Raw genomic sequence first — 19,103 nt, forward strand, 5'->3', positions numbered from 1 at the left:
GAGCCATTCATGTGTCATTATCGAACTACATGTTGCATTGCTGCCAACATTTATTCTTTTCCATCGCTCAAGTAACATGAAGAGAACATATATCTGCTGCTGCAACCCTACCCACACCTATGTTTCCGCTACTATCTGAATGAATAGGTGTAGTGTACAATTTCAAATTCCCTCCGTCTACATATCTATCTCTAGGACCCTAGCAGTTGTGATTTTTCATTGTTCTTGCTTCCTGGTTGATGACTATTCAGTGACTAAATTATTTAAACAAGACTCGCTATCAAACCATTTATTATGACATCTCTTCCACTAATTCCTTTCCTTTCCTTTCTGGGACGCTTTCTGTGAAGATTACATCGCTCGAGCATACACACCTTTTAACTAGAAAGCTCGGTCTAACTTTAATCACTTAGCTTTCCCTTTTTACTACTTCAAAAGAATCCGGAAAAAGATTTCAAAACAAATAAAGAAACCTAACACAAAAAGAACCTTAAGATACATAGTTGTATATTACCACTCTTTACACAAACATCAAATATAAAGAGAGAAGTATTACTAAAGTTACAGAAGCTTCCTCAGCTTCAAACAAGTTTGTCTCATGAAGCACATGCTTCAACATTTTCTATTCTAAAATCCTAATCTAATCAGAAGCCACACTTCGCTGTTGGCATGGCCCCAAGCCCAAGGGCTTATCCTGATCATCAACACCAGGGTCGCCACCACTGTTGTCCTCCGCTTCCAATGGCTCTGATTTCACCTCCTCCTCAGCACTTCTCGCACGTTTACTCCCAATCGGAACACCAAATAATCTCGGACTCCGTTCATCCTCCTCCTCAGGTTCTGAACGTGCATTTCCTATCTTTAGATCATCACAGTACCGCTTCAAAGGCAAAAGATCCAGTGGTTTCAAAACCGCCTGCTCCTTGGAACTACTCTCAGCCTGATTAGCACTAGTATTATTACTATTATTATTACCATAATTAGACATCATTACATAAATATTATTACATAAGCTCTTCATCTGGCTCAATTCTTTGTTGAGCTGCATATTCTCTTTCCTCAATCGCTCGTTCTCACCAACAAGCTCTGTGTTAGTAGTCGGAACTGAATCTCTATTCAGCTGATTAGCAATTGCCTGTGAAGAATTCGATGAGATGACTTGTTCCTCGCCCGAATCAGTCGGTGACATCGTCCGCACAAACTGAACAGGTGATGCTACTGCAACAGTAACCGCAGCCGCAGCAGCTGGTGGCTGAGAAGCAGCAGTAGCAACAGCTAAATTAGCAATTTTCCGACGCTGAATATCACGTAAAAGACGTTTCTCGCCTCTACGGAAGCAATCATTCGAAAACTCCCACCGATCAGGCACTACCTTGCGAAATCCCTACGTAAACAAAACTAATCTCTCAAAACCTCTAATCGATAAAAAAACTAACTTTTCTCAACTAACTACCGCACAAAATCATCAACAAAACTATAATTTCTCAACTGATTGATAAACAAAATCATGCATACTTACATATGTATTTAGCTGACGGACAAAACTGGAGAAATTATTATGCTTGAAATATTTAGGCAGCAAATCTCGAGCAAATTCAGTTGGATTCCAGACGATAAACGTAGATCCGTCTTCATTCCAGGAGATAATATCGTCAATCGCAGCATCATCGACGAGCTGGTACGTTTTGGTCAAAAACGGCGTCGGAAGAGATCTGGAAGACTCGGCCGTATTGGATTCTCCGCCATTGACCGGCGGCGGAGCCATTGCATCCACTGATCATCACAAATCATCAAAAACAACATCAAATAAACACGAAAAACAAATACACGAACAAAATTTGAAGAAATAGAAGCTTGAAAACGCACCTGAAATGTGTAGAAAAAAACGTGAATGTATACGAGTGATTAGAGCAGATCTGGTAAGGAATAATTGAGAGGCGAGGGAGCGGTAGTTTGAAAGCGCATAATTGTGGTGAGTCTAGAAGGTTCGCGAGAGAGATAAAGGGGGAGAAAAGGAAAATAGAATAATGTGGAAGAAAGGGGAGAGAGAGAGGTGGGGAAAGTGTAAAGAGAAGAGAAAGAACGAGAAGGGGGGTCCTTGCGTGACGTTTCCTCCAGAACGTTCTTCCACTTTCATACGTGTCAGTTAATAACTGGGTCGTTACTTTTTATATTTAATGGATTTAATGGATAATGGATTGAATATTGAAACATTATTCCTGTGTGCCGCACTAAAAATTACTATCGTTGATTTCCCGATTTATTACTCCCTCCATCCCTATTTATCTGTCCATTTATATAACCAAAGCAAAAATTTTCATTTAATAACCTGAAGAGTCTTTGACTTTGTTCTTCTAGTTATAAATATCATGACTATTATTCACTGATTCATCAAATTTGTAATGGATAATGGAGTAATCCCACTAGTATTTTCCTACAATTAAGGCATTAAATAGGGTATTGATGGAAGTTTCTTATCAAACTTAAATTTTCTTAATATACATGAAAATATTAAAAGTGGACAGATAAATAGGGACGGAGGGAGTATTAGATAAGAAATCACATGCGATAATTTAAGTTTGACGCTTTACTTTTAAGAAGATCTCTTAACGGAAAGCAATGAAATAAGACCATACTCCTACTAGTTTCACTAGTTTATTTTTAAGTTTAAAGAATTGATATTAGACGAGATTTAGTTGATTTGATAATTATAATTTTATTTTCTATTTGAACAAATATATTTCAAGTAATAAGGATATTTTATCAATTCGACGTGTTTTACATCATTACCGATTTTTGGGAGAAAAATCTTATTACAGAACTGCCCTGTGAATCTGGGCAATAAGATGCAAATCTTTCTCAAAACATACCACTTTCTCACTCCCATAGAAGGATCACTGTGGCTGATTCAAGCATTAGCGAAAGATGCCCTTGCCGATTTTCAGAGCATCGGGGCTGATTACTGATAACTCTTCAATCACAGCCATTGAGCAATTGACTTGAACATGTCTTGATCTTGCATTCCTGCTTTACAAGCTCAAGGAGAATATGTAGAAAGACCTTTAGCAGTGTCCCTAAACCGGCAGCTCATTCTACTTATTTCGTGACATTACATTTTGATTCTATTTTTAAACACTTGACGATAGAACAAAAATCAACATGTTTGGAGTACCAAAATGTAAGATCGTCTATTTAGCAAAAGAATATTTAATATCATCGCAAGGCTTAGCCTAGCGGATACCCCTCTTCTCTTGGTAACAAGAGGTTGAAGATTCAAGCCTGGTAGAGGGGCATGGATGTTGAGAAAATTCTATACCGATATGCACACACAAAACACCATTTTGACCATAAGCCAATATGCACAAACACAAAACACTTGATCTCTTGCAGTAGTTCACCCAAATTTAAAGATCTTACCTGAGTTCACAGTTAGAACAGTTGATTTTTCCCAGTTTAGAGGAGGTAACAAAAACATTCGATAAATCTTTACCCTTGCCTCAGTTATCTATATAGGTACGGCATCCTAAATCTTTTTTGTGGAGTTAGGTAAAAACTAATAAGCAATTAAGCGAGTTAACATAGATGCATAAATCTCTGACAAAATATCAGTAAATAATACTAGATTATGAACCGCACACAACTAATGTCAAATTCCATATAAGCTGACAAATAGAACACTATGTGCAATAGATCACCTGCTACTTCAAAATCAAGTGGTCATTGCAACAGTCCAGCAATTAAATTGCTTCTAAGCACAAATATTAAACACTACTTAGCATGCTTGGAGTTCCTTTGCGATCATGATGCACATTGACATTGGACAATTTGTCTTGATTGCATTGGATTCAATATGTGATCTGCTTGCAGTGTATCCATTCTGCAACACCCACAAGAAACAATTGTCAATTGCTAAAGAGGCTTCAACTTGCAAACATAATAGCCGCTGCAATCTTCATAATCTGGATTTCTAATTAACAGACAAATTCATATAACCTCTTAAAGTTTGAAAACTGTTTTGTTTAGATTGTCCCAAACATATTTATGTTTCAGGTAAAATACTATAACCAAGTGAGTACCTTCTGCAAGGAGCTCAGCATGCTCCTGAGTGGAGGGGAATTAATCTTCCCACGGCTTGAGACCTATATAAATAATTAATAACTATGATCAATGAACCAGGAGCAAAAGGCTCTAGCCAGCAGCTTAGGATGCAACATTATTGAAAGATTACCGAGGAATTGAAAATAAGAAGTCACCTGCCACCCCGAGGCAAGGATACTATTTTTTTCCCCACAAGGAGGACAAAAGAAGCAAAACAAGATAAATAACAAAGATAGTATTGAAAAGAACCTCATCCAACTTGATGTATCCAAATGGTAATTGAGGGTCACTTTCATCTATCATATACTTCAATAGCTTCTCAAGATCTACTCCAATATTGTTGCCTATCCATCCCCATTCTTCAGCCAAATTTAGCATTTCTTCAAGATAGCTTTTGCTGTGAAGAGGCCCTGTCCAAAGAGGACCTGAAACAACAAGTGACCCAGGAACCTGAAAAGAATTCATAACTTAGACACCAAAAGATATCTGAAAACATTTGGATAATCTAACAGCCTCCCAGGGTATTGATTTCTTTCTTGTTTGTGATACATAGACCGCATTCTTCAGCAAAAACTACAGACGATTACTTCAGTTCTATAAATGTGGACACTAATCTGCTACATTTTACAAACTAGTTGGAACTAGTACAAAAGCTGTAAGCATTTACTTAATATGTTTAAAACTCAAAGTTCACCCAAAAGACCGTACATTTGAGTTGCACGGGCAATTCAGTTGGCCTAGTTTGTCCCACGATATTGCTTCAGAATTTCCACACTCACTGCAGTATCTGATAAAATTATAATGCCTATATGATATAGAAATGAAGTCAACAATGGTAAAGGTAGTGAATGTACTTGAAGCAAAGCCACATCCAATTTTACCTGCTGATGGGAAGCTTTCCTCGATTGACACGGAGCAAAACTCTAAAAACAGGTCCATGGTATGAATAATATGAAAAAAGTGGCGTAACATAGTAACCCAGCACTGCAGCTTCACGAATGGCCCCACCTATAAGCATTCTCAAACCAAGCTCATTGCAGTATGGCATAGGACAAATATATGCTCCATAAGAAGATAAAGAGCTGCAACAAATGAAATTTCTTTAATAGTGCATATTAAACCACAGGTTCAGGCAATTAATAAGTGCAAATAATTCTCACTAGCAACTACAGATACCGGTATATGTGCCAGATTTGTTAACAATATTAAAAAAATTGACGAATTTCCATAAAAAATAGGTCATATTTAGTATTTAAACTACTGTAGTAAGAATCTCTCAACTCCCAGTAAAAAAAATAACTCATACTCCTTCCATCCCTTAGTAGTAGTCTCTTTTGAAAAAGATAATTATTCCATAATGGTTGTCCATCTCTACATGCAATGCAAATGTCAGAACAAATTTTCAGAATTGCCATCTTAGTTTGTCATTTTCATGTAAACTCTCCTTTACTTTTATATATATAACACTAATGCAATATATATAGGTAAAAATGGAAAAAAACTATACAAGTTTTCCTGGTGTGTAAAATTTTCGAAAGAGATTAGTAAAATGGGAAGGAGGGAGTTTTTGCTAAATGATATCTGCATTATAATTCTTATTGAGAAAAGCTAATTAGCACTTGCGAAACAAGCTAGTGCTCGACATATTAAAACAAGCAACGGGATTAATCAAAAGTTTACCCAGTAAGCTACAACAGTGCATTTCAGGTGTATTAACCCTACGTATATTGCTATACATTAATTGCTAAAAGTGTGAAGTTCATTTATTAATTTCCTAAACAATAACAACAACAAAAGCGCTCTTACTAAACATACAAGAAATCAATTCTAGATCAGATTTTAGTGAATAAAAGACGAACAAGAGAATGCCTTTTGTATGGACAGAAAAAATCAATTATAAAAAGACTGATACTACCTCCATCCCATTTTCAAACGATGTTTAACTTTTTGACATACGTATTGAGGTGTAAAATAATAATGCTTATACATAATTTTTGGTTTAAATATATCAAAATCAAAATTTTGAATTTAAACTTTATTTGATATAAAGATTTAATGTAATATATAGTGTAAACATTAATTTCTTTCCCTAATTATTTGTATCAAAAAGTCAAATATCGGTTAAATGGGAACGCACAGATATTATAATGAAACGGTAAACATAACCTACATGGTATCCCCTAACAGTCTACACAACTTCTTGACCCCTCTTGCTTCTTTTTTTCAAAAAAAAAAAAAAAATCATTAGTAGTACATATACAATGGTAGTAGGTGGTGGTATCACCGTTAGCTGTGGTGGCGTCACCGTTAGCAACAGTGGTTGTTGCTTACAGCGTATCACTGAAACCTTGAAAGATAATGACTGCTGGAAGGAAGGAACCTGTTAAAGCTACCATGAGGCCATATGTTTAAGCTAACATTTTATAAGTCCAGAAAAAACACACTTCTACTAAATACAACTATTATGACTGCAACTAAGTTGCAATTAAGACATAACTCGTCCCCAGACTTGAAAGCAAAATGTATTTAATACAAAACTCATATATTAAGCCACGGCATGTTTCTTACACTTCAGAAATGGGATAGCTAACATCATTTCTCTTTTCTAAGCAGTAAACCAACATTTCAATGTTTTCAAAATATATAGAAGACATATTTTCAACTTGACCGATGATTAAAAGGAATGAATGAGACTTCCTTCAAGATATCACTCCCTAGTACAAAAAGGTCAGGTATACAATTTTAAAATAATTTCCTTTTTTTCTGAAATTTTTGCATCAATTTCAATCCATTTGAAGTTGAAAAAACATTCAATCATCTCAACATGTTGAACAATTTATGCCACATGTGAAACTAGATTTAAACTAATAATTATATACATAATTATATATTCGACTTCAAGAAATCATACTATATGACTGATTTCAAATTATATTTTTAGTATAATGTGCATAATGTGCTAGCTCTGAAATTATCTTGGTGAAATGAACTGAAAATCTAGTAGTTTGTTATGAGCTCTGTAACAATATTACATAAGTAAGAAAAACCTAATAATAATTACTCCCGCTGTCCCGCAATAGGGTAAAGTATGCATCTTTCCCCCTTCTAGTACCCTGCCAATACAAGTGATAGTGTGATACCATCCTAGGTATTTCCACACAACATGTTCATATGCCCTAGCCATTTCCAACTGGGACAATCTCTACTCTTAGAAATTCTTGAAGTATATCCTAATGACTTGCCTATTTTGGAGATGTTTGGCTTAATTGGTTTCATATCGTGTTAAATATAATATAAAATCCGATATGAGTAAAGCTGGCTACTTAAAAGATATTTAATTCATAAAATTTCAACCCCATAGTAGAATTGAAATATTATTCCTAAGTGATACTGTATGGTTAAGATAACTAATGTATTGGATACAAACCTTATCCCCATTGAACAGATTACTGATTCTTTATGTACACAAGCAATGAAAGTGTTAAATACAATAATAATTGAATTAATTAAATGAATCCCTCCTAAATAGAGCAGGCAAGCCACCATAAGCAATGTAAAAAAATGCAAATTTCAATTACATTTTAAGAAAACATTATGGAATTAAAGGGTGCACTCACTGAAGAGGACGATGACCACCGGAAGTATATCCATCAGTAGAAGTAACATACACCAAACCACCAAACCTCAAAGCCTCAAATGCAGACCTCAAAAAACTCGAATCACTACCAAAAGAATCAATATCGATAAAATCAAAATAATCCCTCCTCAAACAACACTCCATCATCACTCTATTCGCATCGTCATTTGTAACCAACCACCTCCTCCCCCTACCATCCTCCGAAATTCTTGGAACCTTCGCCGACAAATTCGACAAAACCACACTCCTGTGAAAATCATCCGCGTCATTAGCAAGCACAAAATCAGCATCCGCTTCAACCAAGTAACGCAGAGAACGGATGCCGCAGCCACACATTGCGTCAAGAACTCGGAGCTTGTCATTATTGGCCTTTTTGTGGATTGCGGCGGCGAGAACGGCGAGGTCGCGCCCGGTGGCGCTTTCGTGGCGGAAGAAGGTGTCGCCGACGTCGAATTGAAGACCCCTTTCGGTTTTGTATTCGGATTTGCAAGAAATGTGGTGGTTTGAACTGGGTGTTGTGTTGTTTTGGTGATGGGGTTTAGGATGGTTTGATTTGGAGAAAGGGTTTATGGGTTTGTTGAACAGAATGCATGTGGGTTTAGGGGACAACAGAATCATCGAGTGCTGAGTGGAACAAGGCTGAGAAAGAGGTGGATAAAACACTACTTTTGAGTTTGAAGTTAAGGTTTTGAATTGAAAAGTTGGTCAAGCTGTTTTCTTTTCATTTCTCCTTTTTAATGTTGTCTCAAAGCCTTTGCTTGCTTTGGCCGAATTTACAACCGTGAATTCGTTTCACTAGTGTTTGATACTTTAAGCACTTAAGACTTAAGAGTTAGTAAATTCTTGCTCTTTCATTCAAAGGAAAATATTTAAAAAATTGTAAAAATCAATTAATCATTACTTAATGTAAAATTAAAATATTTGGATAGCTCAAATGATTAAGAACGTATTATCTACCGTCACTGACCTGTAACGAGAATTTGTTAGAATAGATATTCATTTATAAGGTTATAAGCCGTGTTTGTAAAGAAAAAAAATATATTTTAAATCTCCGCAACCACTCGACAAATATACTTTCCACAACATATGTCTTGATTAACAAAGAGCTTGAATCAAATATGGGGTTAATAAATGTTATTAATAAATATTTATTTTTATAATTTTTCTTACTTACATGCTTTTTTATGTTTTTCTCTATTTTCAGGATGGTTGGATGGTATATTAAAAATGAAAATTTTATAAATTACAAAAAATGTATCATCTAATAATCCCCACATCATATACATTATTAATTTTTGGAATTTATATTATGTATTTTATATTCCTAACATATTTATACTAAAAAGAATTGTCTAGAATAATATTAAAAAAAACCTAGAAATTCGTGCCCAGAGTAGAAGAGGAGAAGCATAGAGCGGGTGTTTGGGGCCCCTTTTAAGTCGGGTTTCTTGACTTATAAGTTAGAAGCACTTATTTCGTACCGTTTGTGTAAGAAGTCAAGAAGCACTTAAAAAATGTTAGGAATGCTAGCTTTTGTTTTAGGACTTCTACTTATTTCCCAAACACTTTAATCACTTATAAGTCTTATTTTACTTCTAACTTCTACTCCACTTCTAACTTCTACTCCACTTATTTATTTTAAGCAATAAGCACTTATTTTAAGCTCACCCAAACGGCCCCAGAGTAAGAAAAAAGGGCTGCCACACGTGGGCGTACACGGGGTGGGGATGAACTCTCGGATCTAAGCACACTTCTCCGCGATGGAAGTCTCAACACATTGTCATCCCTCACTTGTGTAAACTCTCCTCTACCAATCCCATATACACACACATACATACATATATCTATCAAGATGGAAGGTGCAACAATGGTTAAAACCTCTTCTGTGTCTCCAATGCCACTCTTGTTACCGTATCCTAAAACTTGTAATTTGGTTTATGCTAGGAGAATTAGTACTGGTTGTTTGAAAATGCATAAAGTTGTATCTCAGGCCAGCCAAGGCAGAGGTGGGGAGATTACTGATAAGAGTACTAGTAGCAGCAGCAGTAACAGAGTGGAGGATTACAATACTGCTATGAAGAGATTGATGAGGAACCCTTATGAATATCACCATGATCTCGGTCTCTCTCTCTCTCTCTCTCTCCCCCTCCCCCTCCCTCTCCCTCTCCCTCTCTTTAGTTACAAGATTAGTGTTCTTCATTTCATTTATGATGCTAATCACTTGAGCAATCATCACAACTAACTTACTGAAATGGGTGATTGTTGAAAATTTTAATGAGTGCTAAAGAACCTCCTTTGTGGCTAATAGTTGTATGCCATTAATATGCCTGTTCTGAGGCATCTGGTACTCTACACTTATTAGACCATTCTCCCAAGTCCTGACACATTTATGATTTTGGGGATTTGGTTGCTTAACATAGTCTACACTCTACAGTTCGAGCGATGAGTTTGATCAAAGCCCCAAAGTTGGGGCTGTTCCTCCACTCGGGAGTAAGCCGAACTGTTCACGAGACATATGAGTTTTTGGATGATAAAGTTTAGGGGGCGTTTGGTTGATGGTTAATGGGCCCGGTTAACGGGAATCGGAACCTAATACCCATACATTGTGTTTGGATTAGTAAATTTTTTGCTTGGAATGGGAACCTCATTCCCTCTTGAAGGGTAAATCAATACCTCCACACCCCTTGGGTTACCATTTCCCATACCCTCCATTCCCATACCCCCCATTCCCATTCCCACCAATCATCCAAACACATTATTATTATTTTTTTTCTGATGCATTTGATCCATATTAGCCTACTGTTCTTCAACAGCATTAAGGTCTGGGAAGATTTCTTTATGTGATAACTTATCCTCTCAACCCAAAGGATGAAAATAGTTTGCCTAACCAACAGTTGCATCGGCAGAGATTCTTGTGTTTTCAAACATCCTAAAGTTGTATATATATTGATACACATTTTCCTTATGTTATAATTGCTTCAATTGATATATTCACTAATTAGTCTAAATCTTGATTCAGGCATGAACTATACATTGATCACTGAAAATCTGATTGTGGGCTCCCAGCCCCAGAAAGCTGAAGATGTGGATCACCTCAAAAACGAAGAAAATGTTGCATACATTCTTAATTTGCAGCAGGACAAAGATTTTGAGTATTGGGGGATCGATCTACAGTCTGTAGTAAATAGATGTCAAAAGATTGGAATTCGTCACATGAGAAGGCCTGTAAGCAGCTAATCCCCTTCTAGTTCTCCCTTATGTGAACATGTTTCTACTCTTATTAATTGGTAATACCTATTTCTCGTAAGATGCTAATTTGAGGGGGTTTTTTATAAAAAAATTTGCTATATGTGCCCTCCAATTTCCACTTTCCTCTGAGCATAATATATCTTGCAGCTGTGCTTAAAGCAAGAAAGACCCCTATTACAACAATTTAATTTCAATGATGTTACTTCAGTCTTCTAGATAATTTAATCACGTATGACAGCAATATAATTCAACCATAGTGTCAGAACTATCTCACTTATCCACCACATCAAAGAGCACATGATTTTCGTTTGCTCCTTAAAGAAAACTAATCCGTACATGTATAAAATTATTTCAGAAACTATTTAAGCATCATTAGTTTGCTACAACTTTAAGTCTTTCGTACCATCTATCTGATTTTCTATACTATATCTAGTCCAGAAATGGCCTCAATGAAATAAATTGTAAACTTAAAGAAATTACATATATGCCAAAAAAAACTAAAGGCTCAATCTTTAATAATTTGATAAATTGACTGTCTTGTAAAATGTAGATCATGTCTCATTAGAAATACCACAGAGTACCTCTCTACGAGGGAACTAGGTAATGATATTAGGCAAAAGAATAACAAACCTTAAAAATGATTCAATGCAGAAGGAATTCCTAACAGATATTTATTGTTTTAGCATAGTTAAACTGATAGTACTATTAGTAATATAAACTGATATCTTGATTAGTTTACAAATTTGTCTCCCTATCTTTTCCATTTGCTTTTAACCAAGTATTGTTAATATCCACCTCATTTGATCACTTGATTGAATGTGTACTAAATGTTTCTGATTTCATTCACGGCCTTTAAATTAAAGATTATTTCTCATCCTAGTCTATCATAATTACTCTGTGCATTAATAGGCTAGAGATTTCGATGGTGACTCCCTAAGGGCTGGATTACCTAAAGCTGTCTCCTCGCTAGAATGGGCTATTTCAGAAGGTAAAGGTAGAGTATACGTACATTGTACTGCTGGATTAGGAAGAGCTCCTGCAGTTGCTATTGCTTACTTGTTCTGGTTCGGTGACATGGATGTAAGTTCTCAACTATACCCATTTCAGCTTTTTTGTTCAATACCTAACTTGACATCCTTCCCTAGAAATATGCTAAGCAAAGAGCCATTCTTTAATTTATGATTTGGTTTCATTGTAACAGTTAAACACAGCGTACAGTTTTCTTACCTCAAAGAGACCTTGCGGACCTAATAAAAGAGCAGTGCAGGGAGCTACATATGATTTAGTTAAAGATAATCCCTGGGAGGAGCCATTTGAAAGTCTTTCAGAAAATGCTTTCGAGGACATGGCAGATTGGGAGAGAAAAAAAGCTCAGGATCGTGTCCGCTCCTTACGTGGAACATAAGAAATACCGTGCAGGCTACATTTCACGGATATCCTTCAAATAAACAAACCAAAGCTTCAAATAAAAAACCGTGAACTACTTTGTAAAATACTGCCTGAACAGTATTTTAAACGTTCAATGTACTAATAGCAACTGGAATGCACTGCTCCTTGATGCGAGCCACTGCCGCGAAAGCCTTGTACTGTTGCATTGCACATTAAAGTAATGTAGCCAATAAGAATGCATGTGGTTTTTGTTGTTTAGAAATTCATTCATTTTAGAAACGAACAAAGTTAATATTAATCGAATTACCTTCTGAAAAGTAATTTGTACTGAAAATTTTGATAATAAACAGACCAAATTAATTGTGATTATAAAATGATTTTAACCTAGTACACAGAAGGCCCTTAAACAGTCGTCCAGAAGTATATTGTGTTTCTAAAGTACTGTCACACAAACTGAGGCTTGATGACAGAACAGTTATCTGTAAGTATATATAACCCGCCAAAACGCTTTCACTTGACAGAAATTTAAAATAAATTATACAAGTAGACAACAATATTTGGATCACGTAGAAAATACAAAATTTTAATACTGACATCTATGATCTATGTGGTTAATCATTGATTAGAACTATATATCCAATGAAGAAATATTAGGTTGCAGAAATGGTCTGGATCTTTGCAAGTTGTGTTTGCCTGCGCCCTAAATGGAATGCCGTCGCTATCCACAACAAACATACCTGGGAAATTGTGAACACGAACATAAGGCTCTTTAAACAAATATGCTACTTCAACATCATTTAATATTATAATTTTACTACTTCTGTCATTAGGTTTTATTTTATTATTGAGGAACAACAGTGTTCAGAAAATGCGAATAGATCTTTTTTAGCAAAAAATTCAGAATATACTTTTACTTACAGGGAGAAAATATAGAGAGATGGTGGTTGTTCTGCCATTGAGACTGCTATAAAGTAGCTTGTATATTCCAGCAGCAGTTGCATCCCCAAGCCTTTGAACAACTACATCGATGCACACCTGTAGCACCATGACAGCGACTAGTCAATTCTGCAATAACTAACTGAAGGTTTAAACCCTGGTTTCACACGTCCACCTGTTAATGTTTTGGTCAACAGCAGTTAGGTTGTGGGAATAGGTTTTCATTTTAGAAAGGCATGAAGAAGACGGTCAGCAGTTGCTATGCATCATTAACTACAATTTGAAAAGAGTTTCAAATACTCTGATGAATCTGAGTTCACAGTGGTCGTCGAGCCAGAGGGCACTTGCAGAGGCATATTAGGGTGATAACAGCAATGGAATAACAAAGACGATAATAGAGAAAGGCCAGAGAGTTTAGCAATATATTTCATTCATCATTCTCTATGTAGAATTTTAACATCAACAAAAATTTTCAAGTATGAAATGAAAAAATTTAAGACATATCTTTCACCTTCGCTTTGTATTTTTCATCTTGCGAGACCACGGTAAAAAGAAGTTCTCTTGCCGGCCTAGTTACAACATAATTAACCACCTGCAAGAGAATCAATAATATTTTGTAAAATTCCATTATAACATGTGATGCCAACTTGGTCTTTATAATGTTCAATAAGTTCAGATTTTTGTTGCGAAGTATAGCGAGTAAACTGTGCTAGACTACTAGTTGAAGCTCTTTAATGATGTAACAGAAGACAGTTCTGACTTTACTCCAGACTGCTAGTTGAAGCTCTTTAATGGTGCAACAGAAACTAGTGTAAGTAAAAGACAGTTTCGAAGTCAAACCTTCCGAAGGGTCTCAGAGACAGCAATTGATATCCAACTTGGCCACACAGCAAGAGCTATTAAATTAAAGAACCCCATGATGGGTGATGAGCATATAGCCATGGTCACCCCGGCAAAGGTAAGGATGCGTCCCTATACTTAAATAGGCAAGATAGGCACATTAATATATATTACAAATACCGTGATGAATGAATATAATTACTTTATATATAACTTCCTCGATACGGATGCAAGGCACATACCATCTGTTCAATGCGTTTATACATTATATAATTAATTTGGTTAATGCATATTTGGAAGTAACATAGATTACCTTCAGCGACTGATGACAATTAGGAAAGCTGGTGTAAATCACACATGCAGCTCCCCGTTCATACATAAATAGTATATGTAATACACCAAATACCTTGACACTAAGCTAACAAATACCCATAGGGGCCGGTTGGTTCGCCTCGGGAAAACAGAATGGAATGGGAAATGAGGAGAAAGGAAAGGAATGATCCTGAACTGTTTTACTTGTTTGGTTTTGGTCCCGTAATGGAATGAAAAGTTATATGATTGTCTATATATCTGATTCTTCCGATGTTATATAATTTCAAAAGAGTCAAATACATTTACGTTTATAACAATATAGTTTATTTATATTTTTATAAATTAATATAGTTTATTATTTATAAGTGTCATTAATTTTTTTTAAATATATTGACATATCAATCATATCAAAATTATTTTTAATTTATAAAAACTAAACTAATTTTGATTTTTAATAATACTTTACATATTGTTTGTATTTCTTAATGATTTCGGACATAAACAATAATATAAAAAGAAAATAATTAGGAAATGGAAGGCAAACAACTAGTGGGGGCCTATATTTGCTATTATGCTGATGTTTTTACTAGAAATACTGAGGGTTGGACTATACTAGAGTGTACTGCTGGATGCAGATGCTACTCCATTACATTCTCTTCCCACAATTCTTCCTTCTGGTGAACAAGGACAACCTGGGTCTTGGGAATAATTGTCTCACTAATAAATTGATTTTAGAATTTTTTGGCGTCGTATCCAAGCTTTCCGGGAAAAGCGTTAAGAAGTGTGTCACGAATCCTCAACTTACGATAGTGCAACCTTCAATTTTTTTGCCCTAAAGGATTTGCTAGTGCTGAAGGACACTCAGATGCTGTGTATCATAGTAGACCTGCAAGCCTGTTGTTAGTTCTGTTAATTCTTCTGGCTGATCAGGGGATGTCGGGTTGTTAGTACTATTGGCGTCTGGGGAAGGAGACTAATTCTATTTCTAGTATTATTTTTTTGGTAAGCAGTATGCCTATTTTCTCTGTGAGTACTCATAATTCTCCGGCTCATTCTTTTAATGGCAGAGAACTAAGTCCCAAGGGTCATCTGCTGCCTGTTAAAACTAAACTATTCAGCGTAAAAATTGCATAGTGCAACATGCATGATGAAGTAAAGGGTCAAAAATAAAGCAGGTTAAAAGAAGAGATAATTTAATCAATAAAAATGATACAATTTGGTAAAATTTCATTGATATCGCATACCGTCAAAGCAAGCTGTCCGGCAAGGATAAAAACAGCAATAAAGCTGTTAATCTGCGCAAATAGCATTCTTCTGCCAGTAGGACTCACAATTGTTGTGGCAATCACATTTACTTTCTGCAGTTTATGAGGAAGAACGGAGCAAATAGATTATGATTTGTCACAATTATTAAGCACTCAATAGATAAACTAAAATTAGAGGGTGAAAATAGCCAAAGCATGCATATGTTCTGAATGCATTATATTTCACACTTACAAGACTCTTTACTGTTCAGAATTACAAAACTTATGAGTATCCGCATTAAGATATATTGTGCATTAAAAGGCTTTAAAGATTTTTATGAGCAGAAATAACTATATATCTAATAGTTGGTCTGGATGTCATTATAAATTCAAACTGCTAGCAAGGTGAAAAATTAATGAACACCTTCTTAAATCATGTGATGTTGGCAAGTTATGGATTTGGATATTATACACACCATTAATGTAGAAGGGGATGTTAAATATTTGAAACAAGATTATATTGTCATCCTTTCTCAAATATGTCCTTCTATGAAGCCCAGTCCCTAAGAAAAAGTTGTTTGTCTCTATATTCCTCCCTCCATCCACTTTTACATGTCCCTTTTGAAAAAATTATGCATCTTAAGAAAATGTTCGCTGAATTTTTTATTTCCTTGCCTACCCCTAATAATTGCGGTGAATTAAATTGAGTTGTGTACAAGTGTATATTAGTCAAACATTGGAAATAGTAGTCTTAAGGGTATTCTTGGGAAAATATTGAAAAGAGAAAAGGACAAGTATTTTAGGACAATTTTTTTCTCAAAAGAGACATGTAAAAGGGGACCAAGGGAGTAACAAATCTGCCCACTGGCCCAATGCAACTAACAAGGGTGACACCACAGGCCCCAAATGCTCTCTTGCCTCCCTCAAAAATTGGATTTGGGCTTACATACTGAGCAAGGTGCTCCATATATATCTACACACACACACACACACACACACACACACACATACCGAGCAAAGTTCAATGAAACACTTCAAGATGAAAACTGACTACACAAAAGGAACAACAAATACACAAATATACATACATCTATATATATATATATATATATATAAGTATATTATTAACAAGGATATTTCACCTGAAAGTAGAAAAAAGAGGATACAGCTGCACTAAACCACAGGAATAATGACACCTGTAGCAAGTATGTCGATGATAGTATAAGCCTTAGTCCATCAAATATAGCCCATTTTTTAGGGTTTGTCAGAGAAGTAAAATTGACAGAGAATCCCCTAGCAGCCGGTGCAGTTTGTTCATCAGCCGGTGCAGTTTGTTCAACAGAATCAGCCTTTCTAATAAACAAAGAACAATCGTTATGGTAAAAACAAAAGCATAAAAGGTTTAAGATGAACAAGAAACATATACCTGATTGGAGATAGTTCTTCAGAAGTATAGGATGTGTCCATGTTTATCCTTTTTGACGACTGTGCAGCCAATTCCATAAGGAGAGAAGAGAAAAGGAGCAAATCTGAAATGATGAAATTTATAAAAAGCAAATATAAAATTACAAAGGCAATATAATAAGCACTTAAGAGTACGAAAAAGCATACATGGTCCCATCCAGGCCATGACTGTTGCAAACAGTGAACCAAAAAGCTGACCAAGTGTAGCGCCAGCGCCAATGAAACCAAACAATCTTGAACCTGACTGAATTTGAGATAAAATTAAATAATGAACCAAAAATAATTCCCATTTATATACAGTAAGCGCCCATAGCAGTATAGAGACCTCGCTGTCCATCACATCAATGACTCTTGCCCAAGTTGAAGAGATAGTAATAAGATTAAGCAGAGCCACCTGCGAAATTCAAATGCACGAACTAATGACAGAGCCATCATCTACATCTATAAGAGCAGTGACCAAAAACGAAACCATAATACGGAGCTGTTTCTACATAAAATGTCACTATACCCAGAGGAACAAGCCTATTCTCACTGAAATATAAAACCAGTCATGGTCACCCCACCCGCTTGAGCTTGCTTGAGTGGATTTATCAACTTCAATCTTTAGTTCGTCTTTTATAGTTGAGGACTTCATGACAAACCCCTACTAACAAGGAAATAAATTGAGATAAGAACACTACCACTAATCGTTTTATCATGTCAAAGATTCATATCTAACCTTGAAGGTGGAAAGTGAGTATCCGGGTGAAGAAAAAACCCAGAGAATAAAGAAGACAGCCAGTGACAAACTAAAGAACCGGAGTATCAACACCAATGCCTGGAATTTCAAGACACATATATGTTTATATACTACATATAACAGCCTCTGTAAGTAATATGTAAGCACCATAGGACATGTAACTGTTTAGCATTATCTAGTAACAAACATGCTGAACACCAACCTACATCTGAATAGTTTTGTGCAATCGAATGAAACAGAATCAAAATTATTGAAGATCTAGAAGTAGCCAAGCGGATGACATATTTTCATTCTAATACCTTTTCTACTGATTCAACCTAATACTTTATTATGATTCATTCAGATTAACATTTTCCTAAAAACAATTTAGTCCAACTCATCATCTGATTATCAGTTCATCCCACTACATCGAGTTCAAACAGTATAATAATGCACTTAGGTGGTAAATATATAAGAAAACTGGTTCTTCTTCATAGAAATCTCAACTAAAACAAAAACATATATAATCAATACCAATGTAGCTCAATTACACCTCCAGAACTCCCTCGGTATTAAAATCTCCGCAATTAAACATACGAATAATTTAACAAGCATACGTACCTTAGGCCGGGAAAGGTTAGGTAGCGAGAAGACGAGTGTAGAGAGAGGGGCAGCAAGCAATGTGAGGAACAAGGAGCCAACAAAAAGCTCAGGAAGATTAGCTAATCCTAGTGAAATTGCACCTTCATCTCGCAACGGAATTATTACGAAATACGCGCTTAGTATCTGCGAATAATTATCAATTTAATCTCTAACAAACACTCCAATAAACTGATCGAGATGAAAATCGAAATGGATAAATAGACACATATATAATATTTAATTAGATAGCTATGGAGGGAGTATTGAATACTTACAAAGAAGAAAGAGGATGCGGAGTAAAAAACAGCGTGGGCTTCCTGGGGATGAGCTACCTTTACAAAGCAGGAGACCAGTGATTCTATGCGAGATCTCCCTACCATCTCTCTCTCGCGCTATCTCTCTCGATCTCTCTCGTCTGCAATTTCAAAGACCAGAGATTATAAAGTAAAGTCAATTCAGTAATTTTAAAGGGTGACTGGCCGGAAAACTGAAAAAATGTCTTTTTTACGTCACGAGGGATGAAGTACAACAGAGAAAGTTGCGAAGAGCATCAATATTTTAAGATAAAAAATAA

General features: G+C 35.7%; 4 protein-coding genes across 8 annotated transcripts; 1 reads left to right on the forward strand and 3 right to left on the reverse strand.

Moving 5' to 3' along the window:
* Nucleotides 1-474: 474 nt before the first annotated feature.
* LOC108215731 (heat stress transcription factor B-2a-like) lies at nt 475-2,067 on the reverse strand. Its single transcript, XM_017388285.2, has 3 exons — nt 1,867-2,067; nt 1,520-1,773; nt 475-1,384 (listed from the first exon to the last, which is right to left on the reverse strand). The coding sequence occupies exons 2-3, from the start codon at nt 1,763-1,765 to the stop codon at nt 641-643; spliced, it is 990 nt and encodes a 329-aa protein (XP_017243774.1). The 5' UTR covers nt 1,766-1,773; nt 1,867-2,067; the 3' UTR covers nt 475-640.
* Nucleotides 2,068-3,559: 1,492 nt separating this feature from the next.
* On the reverse strand, nt 3,560-8,504 carry LOC108216751 (tRNA (guanine(26)-N(2))-dimethyltransferase). 3 transcript variants are annotated; one of them, XM_017389592.2, is made up of 6 exons: nt 7,716-8,504; nt 4,980-5,180; nt 4,807-4,876; nt 4,348-4,548; nt 4,077-4,139; nt 3,560-3,877 (listed from the first exon to the last, which is right to left on the reverse strand). In XM_017389592.2, the coding sequence occupies exons 1-6, from the start codon at nt 8,351-8,353 to the stop codon at nt 3,773-3,775; spliced, it is 1,278 nt and encodes a 425-aa protein (XP_017245081.1). In that variant the 5' UTR covers nt 8,354-8,504; the 3' UTR covers nt 3,560-3,772. The 3 variants fall into 3 exon arrangements, with proteins under 3 accessions (XP_017245081.1, XP_017245080.1, XP_017245078.1); XM_017389591.2 differs by having other exon boundaries at nt 4,807-4,885; XM_017389589.2 differs by having other exon boundaries at nt 4,807-4,903; nt 7,716-8,501.
* Nucleotides 8,505-9,453: 949 nt separating this feature from the next.
* On the forward strand, nt 9,454-12,635 carry LOC108216490 (phosphoglucan phosphatase LSF2, chloroplastic). The gene is made up of 4 exons (XM_017389261.2): nt 9,454-9,855; nt 10,755-10,960; nt 11,894-12,064; nt 12,186-12,635. Exons 1-4 carry the CDS (start codon nt 9,588-9,590, stop codon nt 12,387-12,389), a joined length of 849 nt encoding a protein of 282 aa, XP_017244750.1. The 5' UTR covers nt 9,454-9,587; the 3' UTR covers nt 12,390-12,635.
* A 252-nt stretch (nt 12,636-12,887) lies between these two features.
* LOC108219591 (uncharacterized) lies at nt 12,888-19,015 on the reverse strand. Of its 3 annotated transcripts, XM_017393102.2 has the most exons (13): nt 18,805-19,015; nt 18,509-18,673; nt 17,888-17,986; nt 17,678-17,812; nt 17,495-17,563; nt 17,317-17,413; nt 17,132-17,234; nt 16,848-17,058; nt 15,706-15,819; nt 14,150-14,281; nt 13,821-13,901; nt 13,292-13,408; nt 12,888-13,110 (listed from the first exon to the last, which is right to left on the reverse strand). In XM_017393102.2, exons 1-13 carry the CDS (start codon nt 18,907-18,909, stop codon nt 13,024-13,026), a joined length of 1,515 nt encoding a protein of 504 aa, XP_017248591.1. In that variant the 5' UTR covers nt 18,910-19,015; the 3' UTR covers nt 12,888-13,023. The 3 variants fall into 3 exon arrangements, with proteins under 3 accessions (XP_017248591.1, XP_063947802.1, XP_017248593.1); XM_017393104.2 differs by lacking the exon at nt 12,888-13,110 and having other exon boundaries at nt 13,345-13,484; nt 18,805-19,012; XM_064091732.1 differs by lacking the exons at nt 18,509-18,673; nt 18,805-19,015 and having other exon boundaries at nt 17,678-17,815.
* Between the last annotated feature and the right edge of the window lie 88 nt (nt 19,016-19,103).

The sequence above is a fragment of the Daucus carota genome, chromosome 4, assembly GCF_001625215.2.
Source record: "Daucus carota subsp. sativus chromosome 4, DH1 v3.0, whole genome shotgun sequence".
Lineage (NCBI taxonomy): Eukaryota > Viridiplantae > Streptophyta > Magnoliopsida > Apiales > Apiaceae > Daucus > Daucus carota.

Coding starts and splice junctions, on each gene's coding strand:
- LOC108216490 (XM_017389261.2), top strand. CDS start 9,588: ATGGAAGGTGCAACAATGGTTAAAACCTCTTCTGTGTCTCCAATGCCA. Junction 9,856..10,754: donor TGAATATCACCATGATCTCG/GTCTCTCTCTCT, acceptor ATCTTGATTCAG/GCATGAACTATACATTGATC. Junction 12,065..12,185: donor TCTGGTTCGGTGACATGGAT/GTAAGTTCTCAA, acceptor TCATTGTAACAG/TTAAACACAGCGTACAGTTT.
- LOC108219591 (XM_017393102.2), bottom strand. CDS start 18,909: ATGGTAGGGAGATCTCGCATAGAATCACTGGTCTCCTGCTTTGTAAAG. Junction 17,414..17,494: donor TTGATGTGATGGACAGCGAG/GTCTCTATACTG, acceptor TCTCAAATTCAG/TCAGGTTCAAGATTGTTTGG. Junction 13,409..13,820: donor ATGAAAAATACAAAGCGAAG/GTGAAAGATATG, acceptor ATGGTGCTACAG/GTGTGCATCGATGTAGTTGT.
- LOC108215731 (XM_017388285.2), bottom strand. CDS start 1,765: ATGGCTCCGCCGCCGGTCAATGGCGGAGAATCCAATACGGCCGAGTCT. Junction 1,385..1,519: donor TCCGTCAGCTAAATACATAT/GTAAGTATGCAT, acceptor TTGTTTACGTAG/GGATTTCGCAAGGTAGTGCC.
- LOC108216751 (XM_017389589.2), bottom strand. CDS start 8,353: ATGATTCTGTTGTCCCCTAAACCCACATGCATTCTGTTCAACAAACCC. Junction 4,904..4,979: donor GGAAAGCTTCCCATCAGCAG/GTAAAATTGGAT, acceptor TATATCATATAG/GCATTATAATTTTATCAGAT. Junction 3,878..4,076: donor TGCTGAGCTCCTTGCAGAAG/GTACTCACTTGG, acceptor TGGGTGTTGCAG/AATGGATACACTGCAAGCAG.